Below are 12,316 nucleotides of genomic sequence, written 5' to 3'. Positions count from 1 at the left end.
TCCTCCCAAGTTGAGATGGAATTTATCGGTAAGCTGTACAGCCATTTTTTAGCTTTGTCCTTAAGAGCAAATGGAATAAATCTAAGCTTAATTGCATCTTCAGTTAATTCTTTCATTTTAATCATAATACACACTTCCTCAAATTCCGAGATAAAAATATATGCATCTTCTGTTTCAGTACCAAGAAATTTAGGAAGCATGTTTATATAATACGGTCTAAGCTCAAAATTTACTTCATTTACTTCGGGAAGCCTTATGCAAGATGGAATTGCATTTCTAGTAGGGTAACACATATCCTGGAGATCGAACGGGTTGATTTGCTATTTCTTGGATTGGTTCAACACGGATTAAACGATGAGAATTATCCCTAACCCAAGTTTGCATACACCAAAAAAACTTTTTTTTTAATTTTAAGGAAAGAAAGAAAATTAGTTTTTTTAAGAAGAAAAAGATAGAGAAAACCTAACTAAAACAAATCAAAGCAATCATTTTTCAATCACTCTAATTCTAGGGTTTAGCCTAACTCAACTAGACCAGCTCCTAACCAAAAACTTCTACAGTGAAAAGATTAAAGTTTTACCCGGGTAGTTAGCCATGTAAGGATAGTACTAGAGGGTGATCAGAGATTAATTAAGCATCTTGTTCCTTGCGGAGCGCTTTACGCAACCCCTAAACCTTGCCTTAGACACCAACTAATCTAAGAAAACTTAAACCGGTTCACTTAAGGATTTCTTGTTCCTTATTGAGCTCGAGTCCTTAGGGGCCAACGTCTAATGAGTTTTAGAAGGCTTGGGTTTATGATGTGAGGAATTTGTGATTTGTGGGCTAAGGAAAGGGTGATGAAATCCCTTACCTTATCTTGATTATGGGGTTTTTCCCTTAAGAATGTTTTAAGTGTGTGTCGAATCAAGTGCTATAATCACTTTGGTGAATTCCTACAAACTATATGAAATGCAACCCTAGAAATTAAAAGCGACTAAAATGGATGGAAAAAAATCTTTTTTTAATTATGGTCAACAACAATCAAATGTGAGAAGAGAGCTCTTGTTTGAATTTATTATCTCGTTAGTTAATGTCCAAGCGAAAGGTGAATTTTATTATGGTCAACAAAAATAAAATCTTTTTTTTAAGAATCCTAATTGTCTCTAATTGTGAAGCTAACTAAAAAGGATGGAATTAAAAACGCTAAAAAGAAGACTTACTCGAAAGCAATTCTCCAAGTTCTTGATCTTCAATCCAAGATTTTCAAACTCCAAGCGGTTCCTTCACAAGAAAACACACAAGTTAAAGAACCAAAATAATAAAATCATATTTTAGCACCCTCCCCGGCAATGGCGTCAAAAACTTGGTGCGGCATAATTATGTACCAAAATTGCAAGTGCACAATTGATCAAGTTATAGTATAAAAAGTTATCGATCCCACGAGGAAGGTGATTTTAAGAGATTATTAGAATTGGTTCTTATATTGTGTGCGTGACAAAATAGGATTAAAGAATAAGTGTGAGAGTTATGATGAGTGAGAGTGATTGTTGTGAATATATGCAAGTAACAATAAATTGAATTTTAGAGAAAAGAAATAAGAATCGAAGAATAAATAAAATCACAAGGCAAGAAAGAAGAATGAAAGAAATAAAATCAAGAATGAAAAGAAAAATCAAGAAAGTCAAGATGGAGAATTCAATTTAAGATATGAGAAATCTAGAATTTAATCCACTAGCTAATCTCAATTACAAAATATAAACTATTCTTTTTTTATCATATTTCAACTTAGATTTATTAAGCATAGACTATCAAACCATTTAATAAAAGTATAACCTATTTTATCATATTTCAACTTAGATTTATTAAGCATAGACTATCAAACCATTTAATAAAAGTATAACCTATTAAATTATCATCTAAGTCAAAATTACTATTCATGATAAGAACAACAACAAGATAGTAATCTTAGAATTCATAAGTATAACCTATCAAACAATTTAAGATAAGCGTAGATTATCAAATTCTTCTTCTACCGATTAGTTTTCTAGTTGATTATCCTAAACATGAATATTTTAAGTGCAAGAGAATAATCCATATAATATAAAGGAAATTAGATTAGTTTCATACAATTCTAAGATTCCTACACGAATTAATTTCACATCTTAAGAAATAAAAACAAGAAGGAAAAATAACTAATTACAAAAATAAAAAGAAAAGAAAAATCTAAACTATAAACTAGAATTAAATCTAACTACAAAGAATTAAAATCTAAACTACAAAATAAATTATAAAAATTAAATGTAAGAAAATAAATCTACTCTGCAAATTAAAGTGCAAAATGAAATAAAAAGACAAAAAAATAAATCTACACTACAAGCATGAATGTAAATCTAACTAATAAGCAATAATAAATAAATTACTAAAAAGAAATAAAAGAGGAAAATAAAAGAAATGTAAACCTTCAAATTTCTCTTCATCTCCATCCTCATCATTCAACAAAGAGGAGAAAAGATAAATTTAAAGTGAAGAAAAATTATTATTATTAATTACAACAAAAGTTATAATTTTTAGAAGACCTTCTCAATTAAGAGTAGCCCTCCTCTTCAAATAGAGTTACAAAATTTTTCACACCCCTAATCCCTCATTCTCTACCCCTATTTATAGTAAACATCAGTGAATGAGAGCCCTTGGATTCAAATCTTATTCAAAACCAACAAATTTTAGCCTTAGATCCGTAACAGAATGCTGATGGTATCGATGCCAGTATCGATAGGGGTATCGATGCTGGCATCGATACGGGCTTCGATGCTGGCATCGATGCCCCCATCGATGCTGGCATCGATGTGGACCTTCTTCTGGTTGTTGTCCGAAGCTAGTTCTTGTTCTTTTGGGCTTGGGTTTTTGGTTTGGTTTTTCACTTTGGCTTCATGAATTCCCATTGGGCTTCTTCATTTCCCTTTGAGCTTTTCTTCATTTCTTTATGCTTCATTGTTTTGATTTTAGGCTTTTGGATAAATTAACAATTTGCTTTTCCAATGGGCTTCTTTGCTTCATTTCTTCATTTATTCAAGGGGTTTTTGTTGAGAGATGAGAATTTTTAGATTTATTCTTCACTACCTGCAATTAAAGATAAAAATAATTATTAGTGATATATTTATTCATATAAAATAGATAATGAGGGTATAAAATTGTAATAAAATATGATTATCAGCTTGTTTAGGAATATATTCGAGCCAATGTTTTAGAATCTAACATCCAACAGTCGGAAGAAGTATTATTTCCAAAACCATCAGCACCTCAACACGCCGACTTTCTTCCTTCTTAATTGGCAATAAATCCCCTCGTTGATTTTCCTCGATATCGATGCATATGAAGATTAGGTCACAATCCGATCCTCCATCTTTTGCCTCATCAACCATTTCTTGTTGTTTGAAGCAGTCTTTCTTTACGTGACCCTTCTTTTGACAAAAGAAGCATGGCTTAGCTTGCAAACTAGTCTACTTTAAAGATATCTTCCCACGTACATCTACTACCTACCTAGTACTAGCACCTGACTCATCACTAACACCATGTAGTCACTGAAAATCATCCGTGAGGAACACTTCTTTATCATTATTCATAGAGAATTTTGTCTTGCCAATGGTTAGCTATGTCTTTAAATATTGGTAATTCGCTAAAAGATAACTTAGCAAGATTACAGCTATGTCGTCATCTCCCAGTTTTTACCTCATCACTGCTAACTCAATTACTATTTTTATTGAAGTTGCTTAGATACTCCCACATTACCATATGTTATTGAAAACAATTGCTGCTTCTAGTACAAGTTGGTGGATAAATTCTTGACCATGTGCAACTCCTCAAGTTTCCTTCACTTTTCAAGTATGGTTTTCTCCTTGATTAAATGGTCCTTTTGTGGTGTTTGTGAATATGTCGAGATTGCAACTGTACAAATAAGTTACAGTATAAAAAAATATCGAATCCAATGAGAAAGGTATTGTAGAAATTAATCAAAAGTGATTCTTAAGTTGTACGTGTGATAATAGGAGTGATAAATGTGTGATTGTGGAGAGATATGAGGAGAGTGGTTGTGATAATATGTAAATAAACAAAACTAAATTGAGAGGGGAGAAAGAAAGATGAAGAAATAGAAGGAAAATAAAATCAAGAATTAAATAAAGAAAAATCAAGAATAAAAAGAAAAATCAAGAAAGTAAAAGATGGAGGATTTAATTAAAGATATGAGGAATCTAGAATTAAATTCATTAGTCAATTTTAATTACAAATTATGAACCATTCTCTTTTTATCACATTTTACTTTAGATTTATTAACTATAGACTATCAAACCACTTAGGAAAGCATAACTTATAAAATCATCATCTAAGTAAAATTAATATTTATGAAAAGAACAATAACTACATAGTAATTCTAAAATTCCTCCTACCAATTAGTTCTCTAGTTGATTATCCTAAACATGATCATTTTAAGTACAGGAGAGTAATTCACAATTTATAAAACAAATTAAACTAGTTTCATACAATTCTAGAAATTCTAAAAGATTTAGATCCACATCTTAGAAAATAAAAAACAAAGAAATAAAAGGGAGAGAATGAAAATAAAAACCAAGTCCAAAGAGGGTTCTAGCCTCTAAGTGAGAGAATGAAATAAAAAAACGAACAAAAATAAAAACTAATTCCCAAGAGGGTTCTAGCCTCTTGGTGAATAGTACAAGAAAATAAAATTTAAACTATACAAGAAAATAAATCTATACTATAAAATAATTGCAAGAAAATAAATACATGAAAGTAAATCTACACTACAAGGTATAAAAATAAATTTAATTCAAGTGGGTTCTAGCTCCTTGAATATCTAAAGCAAGAAAAAATATCATAAGAAAATAAAAAGATAAAAGAGAAAATTACATTCCAAGATGGTTCTACCCTGTTAAGTTACTGTTTGATTTTAGTACACACCTTATACTTTAAACTAGATTGCACTTAAGTACCCCTTGTAACAATTAAAGCCAAAAACATTTGCAAAAATGTGTTGATTCTATTCTTTCCATCAAAAAATATTTATATGATTGTTTAAAAACTTGTTTATTTACGGTCTCTTATTTCTTTAGGAACTAAAATAATCTGTATTAGGAAGTGCAATTCAGATGGCTAATTTTTTATAACCGTAGTTCTTGCGATGAATTGTATTTACTTTTTATTAGATGCTTTCAGATGTTTATTATTTTTAAATGCTTTTATATGTTGAATGACCCTATATATAAACATATGAGTCTCAAATAAAATTAAGCATTTCTTTGTGTTTAGTTTTTGACTAGATTGAATTATTTTTCAGAAAATTTTAGTACATTGCTTGAAATGGCACCGAATAAAGATTGGATGGACCAAGTAGATGATGATAGACTCGATCCAAAATATGAAGAAGGGGTTGATAAGCTTTTAGACTATACATATGAGAAGTTGTTGGATAGTTTCAATCAAAAGAATGGTGACTTTAAAATTCGATGTTCATGTATTAAATGTAGCAACGTGAAGTGTGGTAATCGTGAGTCGGTAAAGACCCACTTGATTGTTCATGGAATTTTTAAAAACTATAGATTTTGGTGTCATCACGGCGAAAGACAGGGTGAGTCCATATCGGAGTTTGATGAAGAACAAGAAGAAATGGCAGAAGAAAGCCAAAGTAATGATGAAATGCAAGAAATAATCGGAGATTTATTCCATAATTCAACTAGCGTTGTTGCACCTGATGCCACATCGAGTCAGAATATTCTTAAGCAGGAACCAGATGGACATGCAAAACAATTCTACAGTCTTTTAGGTGACTCTGAGAAACCTTTGTATGAAAGCTCTAAATGTTCAAAGTTATCTTCTTTAGCGAAACTACTTCACATAAAGAGCCTAAATAGATGGAGTAATAAATCATTCTCAATGTTTCTCCAGTTTTTGAATGAGGAGCTATTGCCAGGGGAATCAACACTGCCTAATTCGTATGACGAGGCCAAAAAGTTGATCCGAGACCTTGGCCTATCATATGAAAAAATTGATTCGTGTCCATTCTCTTGCATGTTGTTTTGGAAAAGTGAAGAAGGCCTTGATACATGTCAGAGATGTGGTGCTTCTAGGTGGAAACTTGATAAACATGGAAAAGAGATCAAGCGAAAGGAAAATGCTAAAAAAATACCTCAAAAGACATTGCGATACTTTCCTCTTAAGCCACGATTGCAAAGGCTTTACATGTCTTCGAAGACAGCTTCTGATATGAGATGGCACCATGAAAGACAAGTTGAGGACGAAGTGATGAGGCATCCAGCTGACTCTGAGGCTTGAAAAAACTTTAATGAGCTACATGAAAGCTTTGCCGAAGAGCCCCGAAATGTTAGGCTCAGTCTTGCAAGTGATGGTTTCTAGCCTTTCACAAATTCAAACGTTTCTTATAGCATATGGCCTATTTTACTTGTACCATATAACTTACCACCATGGATGTGCATGAAACAATCTAATTTTATTTTATCTATGCTCATTCCTGGTCCAATAGGTCCTGGAGATGCTATTGACACCTACTTACAACCATTGATAGAAGAACTAAAGGAGTTGTGGGCCTCAGACATTCGAACATATGATGTATCTCTGAGACAGAATTTTATTTTACGTGCAGAACTAATTTGGACTATTAATAATTTTCCTGCTTATGCAAATTTATCTGGATGGAGCACTAAGGGGAAATTAGCATGTCCTTGTTGTAATAAGCACACTCACTCTATCAGGTTATCTAATGGAGGCAAGCAGCGCTATATGGGACATCGTCGCTATCTTGATGAAAATCACAGTTGAAGAAATGATAAGAAATCATTTGATGGCACTAGGGAGAGAGGGTATGCAGCGCCGAAGCTGACCGGAGATGACATCCTTAAGCAGGTGGAAGATCTTATAGGGATCACCTTGACCAATCATCTTGAGAAGAAAATTAAAATATCAGACGAAAGACGGGGAGATAATTGGAATAAGAAAAGTATTTTTTTTTGATTTGCCATATTGGAGATCTCTCTTATTGCGAAATAATTTAGATGTCATGCATATTGAGAAGAATATTTGTGATGGTCTGCTGGGAACAATCATGAACATTAAAGGAAAGACAAAGGATAATATCAAAGCCCGTCTTGATTTACAAGCAATGGGTTTAAAACCGGAGTTACATCTAATCCAGAGAGGAGATAAACTTGTGATGCCAGCAGCTTGTTATACTTTATCCCAAGAAGAGCAAAGCAAATTCTGTCGATTTCTGAAGGAGTTAAAAGTTTCAGATGGATTTTCATCCAATATTTCTCATTGTGTTAACCTTAAAGAGCGCAAAATTTTGGGGTTAAAGAGTCATTATTGTCACATTCTTTTGCAGCGCTTGATTCTTGTATCGATTCGTGGCCTTCTTCCTGCAAAAGTGTGTGAACCAATTATTGAACTTTCCATATTCTTCACTATTTTATGTGCCAAGACATTACGGATGGATGAACTAAAGCAAATTGATAAACAAATTCCACTTACGTTATGTAAGCTTGAGAGGATTTTTCCACCTTCAATTTTTGATGTTATGTTGCATTTAGTAGTTCATTTAGCATCTGAAACCATACTTGGAGGGCCTGTTCGATTTTGATGGATGTACCCAGTGGAGCGTCAGTTTTATACTTATAAGTCATATATCAGAAATAGGGCTTGTCCAGAAGGATCAATTGCCAAAGGATATATAGCAGATGAATGTATGACTCTTTGCTCGAGGTATCTAAAAGGCTTCGAGACAAAGTTTAATCGCCTTGAAAGAAATTATGAAGATGGCAATAGAGAATGTCATGAAATACAACTATCTATTTTCAGACATAGTGGGCGGGCATTAGGTGCTGCCACCACCCGCTACCTTGATGAACATGAGTAGTTGCAAGCTCATATTTATGTTCTAAAGAATTGTGATGAAGTGCAACCAGTAACCACATATTAAGTAAGTGACTAAAGTTTAAGATTCTATTTAATTTACTATAGTTAGTCAACGTTAATCATATTTAGTCAACGTTAATCATATTTATGATATTTTAATGTAAGGACTACAATGAATTCGTGAGAGAACCCACAAATCACTATGATGATAAAGTTTGGGATAAGAACTTTATCAAGTGGTTCCAATCTCTAGTAAATATCTTGACTTATTTTTTTCTTTTTGGTTCATTTTATTACATGTTCCATGACTTGATCATATTTTGGTTTTGTTTAGGTTTATAGAGTTATCGAGAAGATGAAGACTTACTTTCATTATCTTGTGGTCCAAGTAAGATTGTGAAATGTTTTACTAGATTTGTCATAAATGGACATCGATTTCATACAGAAAGTCGTGATAATTGTTTGTCAACTCAAAATAGCGGGGTTGCAGTTGTTGGTGATGGTGGTGATGATGGAGATATAGATTATTATGGTGCTTTGGTTGAAGTTGTCAAATAAGAGTATCTTGGTGGAAGAAAGGTTGTTCTATTTCGTTGTAAGTGGTGGGATGTGCACGGTAAAGGAAAAAAGACCGCTTTGAAAGAAGACAAATATGGATTTATCAGTATTAACTGTCGACACTTGCTAAAGATGAATGACCATTTTATACTTGCTGGCCAAGCATCACAAGTTTTTTATGTTGAGGATATTGCCAATGAATGTTGGCATGTAGTTCTTAAAGCACAACCCTGTGATTCCTATGATATGCCACCAGATACAGATGATTGTGAGATATCAGACGATGGAGTTGAAGCTTATTTGCAAGATGAATCATTTGATGCTCAGGCTATTGCATCAACATCATTGGTACATGATGATATCAATTTGAGAATGAGCGATATTAATCCAATTATTGTAAATTCGGTCTCAACTTCAAAAAAGAGGAAAAAGACTCAAGTAGAGGATTAAAACGCTTTCATTAAAGAATGGCACTCAAATGATATTGTGTTATTGAGATATAAGTTGTATCTTACTATAACTATTCCTTTTTTTGACATATGATGTTTCTTTTCTTCCTATTTTGAATGTGGCTTTGACATTGCAACAAGTGTTTCTACATTAGTGTACTATGTATTTATTATTATGCTTGTTCTTCGTGATATCTTCTTCTTTTATTCATTTCTCTTTTGACATTTGTTTCATACATAGTGAGTAATACTTAAATTTATTTTCATAGCAGGAAAATGAAAACTCAAGAAGTCACTTCTAAAAGCAAAAAGGCACAATTTCTAGCACCCAGGTCATTAATTACGAAGCTACTTCAAGCACTTGCAGAAAATTCATTAAGAAGGGAACAACTTCGTACTTGTCTTAACAAGAACTTGAATATTCAAAACACAATACAAGTTCAAAATATGGGTGCAAATTTTAGCGCTGATTCAGAAAACTTTGAAGAGGAGAATTTTGTACAAAATCGCAGGAGAAGTGCAAATACTAATAATGAAGAGAATGATGATTCTACAGGTTTATGAGAATTAAAATTTATTATTATTTATGTTTACCTTTCAATTTATTTTTTATGATTGAATTAATAATTACTCAATTTTTACAGAATCAAATAATCATCGAGTGCAAAGTGATGATGCAATACTAAATGAATCTCAACAAGAAGGTATATTCTTTATTAATTACAAGAAGGAATATTTTTATCAATTTTTTTAAACTATATCTTGTTTCTAACATATGATGTGATGTATGCAGCTGATAATTCTCAAAAGAAGAAAAATACACCTCGTGGTAATAATAAGTGTCTAAAGTTGAATAATTTGTCACATGAGGAGAAAAAGATCATTACTTTTTATCAGAATAGAGCTATTGAACCAGAATTTTCATGATATCTTAGAATTATTATTCGTGATAGAAATATTTGCCCAGTAGCTGTTGAGAATTAGGCCAAAATACCATAATAAAATAAAGATCATATGTGGGCATCCATTAAGGTACATTAAAAATTAATTTTTTAATTGGTTTTTAATTCTTATAAATTAAATTTTGATTCAAATTTGATATAGGATAAATTTGACGCCGAGGACATGGAGCAAAAGAGAGAGTCAGTAATGAGACACTTGCGCGATTTATGGAATAAGTGGCGGGGTGACATGCACAGGAAATATATGAAAGATAATTCATTGCAAGTTGTACTTAGAAATAAACCTACAGAAGTAAGTGTTGATGACTGGGATTGGCTAGTTAAGGAACATTATTTTTCTTCAAAATTTTAGGTATTAATCTCCTAATTTTATTAATTTTGTTCCATGTATATTATTAGATTGTTGAAATTATCTTTTAATCTTGATGTATAGAAAGCAAGCCAACAAAATACACTTAACAGAGGCAAAAGAAAGATGCTCCACCACACGGGCAGCAAATCCTTTAGACAAATTGCGTGGGAATTGGTATACATTCAAAACTTATTTCCTATTTATTTAAAACTACTTTGTTTTTTAGTTTGATATTGTACTCATTTTTATTTAATATTTGAATAAGGGTGGCAAGTCAGGAAATCCACCTGATGTGGCACAAATGTTTCATGAAACTCAAAAGAAAGCTAATGAAACACTAGATATTGGGGATCAAGATACATATGTAAGTAGAATATGTGTTTAAGTTTGATAATGATATATTATATAGTACTAACATATGAATTTAATTTTTATAGGATGAAATTGTTCAAGTCAAACAAGCAAACCCTTCAGTTTCTGACATTGAGATAGTTGAGAAAATCTGGGGGAAGCAATCTCATAGTCACATCACTGTATTTGGTGGCGGGACTACTTTAAAAGATTTGAGAGGACCGCTCCCTAGTCGATCTGATCTGGAAGCACGGGTTATAGAAGAAAAGAGAAAGAACCAGATGCTTCAACAACGCTTAGATGAGCAGGAGCAACAACAACAAAGGATGTCTGAGTTGGAGTCACAAGTGAAAGCTATGCAAGAACCTTTTTTTAGGCAATCACCTTCATTGACTCCTCAAACTCGAAAACGTGTACAGGACTAGGTAATTATTTTTTGTAAAATCTCTTATATACATTTATGATTGATTACTTGCACTAAAAAATATGATTTTTACTTAATAAGATAATATTTGCTTCATTAATATTTCTTAATTATGTGATTTTTTAAAAATTTTCAGGCTATCCATGCAAGATTAGGAGGGGGGTAGCTCAAGTCTTCTTTTGACGATGATTAGAGATGAAAGAATATGTCTTCCACAAACTTTTATTTTAATTTGTTTTAGATAGTTTCATGTATTTTTCTTTGGAACGATTAGGATATTAACTCTTGTTATTAATATTGAATATTTGAGGATGGTGGAATTTTATTTATTGATGTTATTAATGAATAGAATTTTTATTTTCCCTCTTATTCATTATTGGGTATTTTTAATATATTTTTGTTATTAATCTTAATGTTATATTAAGAATAATATGATAGTTGCCTATGAATGAAAAAATTATTATTAATATATATTAAAAATTTGTAGTCTATAATGACGGTTTTATAAACCGTATTTTGTTCATCAATGAAGGAAAAGTACCATCGTTGATGGGTTACTAATTACCCATTATGAGGACTTTTACGACAGTATCCAACCGTCATTAATTAGTCTTCAACGCTGGAAAATATCCCCGTAACTAATGGTGACGATGGGAAAATATCCCCGTAACTAATGGTAACGACGGAAAAATATCCCATCACTGATGATAATGACGGGAAAATAACCCCGTCACTGATGGTAACTACGATGATAATTACCGTTGTAAATATTAACGATGGTAATATGTTCCATCGTTATAGACTCTATAATAACGAGTAGTATATCCCTTCATGACCCTTTAGTGAAGAGGGTTTCAATGACGGGTGACGAAGGGATTTTTTCCCGTCATTAGCATACAATAACGAAGGTTTTCAGCTCTTTAACGAAGGGAAATCCCTTCGTTAAAGATGTAATTTCTTGTAGTGAATTTTATTTGGGATTCAAGAATTAAATCTTTGTCATAAAACAAGTTTGTTATGAACCAATTGGTCGGTCAACCGATTGGTTAGAATTCAAAAATTCTAAAAGTGCAATTAGCTCCATCTCATTGGGATAGGTGATTTTAATATATTATATGTTAAATTTCACGTTCCGGATTGAGAGATATTGTCATTTCTTTGTGGCTAATCATCTTGAACATGATTTTAATTTGATTTCTTTTCATATTGGATATTTCTTTCTTTTGCTTCTATAGATTGTTTGGCTTGATGCCAAGCTTTAATAAAAAGTTAAAAATGAGGAAATTTAAGTTTTTTTTAA

The 12,316-nt window shown here is 32.0% G+C and overlaps 1 protein-coding gene across 1 annotated transcript; it reads left to right on the top strand.

Annotated features, from left to right (window-relative positions):
• LOC109841812 lies at positions 5,353 to 6,324 on the top strand. The gene has a single exon (XM_020410750.1). It carries the CDS (start codon positions 5,353 to 5,355, stop codon positions 6,322 to 6,324), a length of 972 nt encoding a protein of 323 aa, XP_020266339.1.

The sequence above is a fragment of the Asparagus officinalis genome, chromosome 5, assembly GCF_001876935.1.
Source record: "Asparagus officinalis chromosome 5, Aspof.V1, whole genome shotgun sequence".
Classification (NCBI taxonomy): Eukaryota; Viridiplantae; Streptophyta; class Magnoliopsida; order Asparagales; family Asparagaceae; genus Asparagus; species Asparagus officinalis.
The sequence above is the reverse complement of the archived record's forward strand: the minus strand, read 5'-3'. Positions and strand labels throughout refer to the sequence as shown.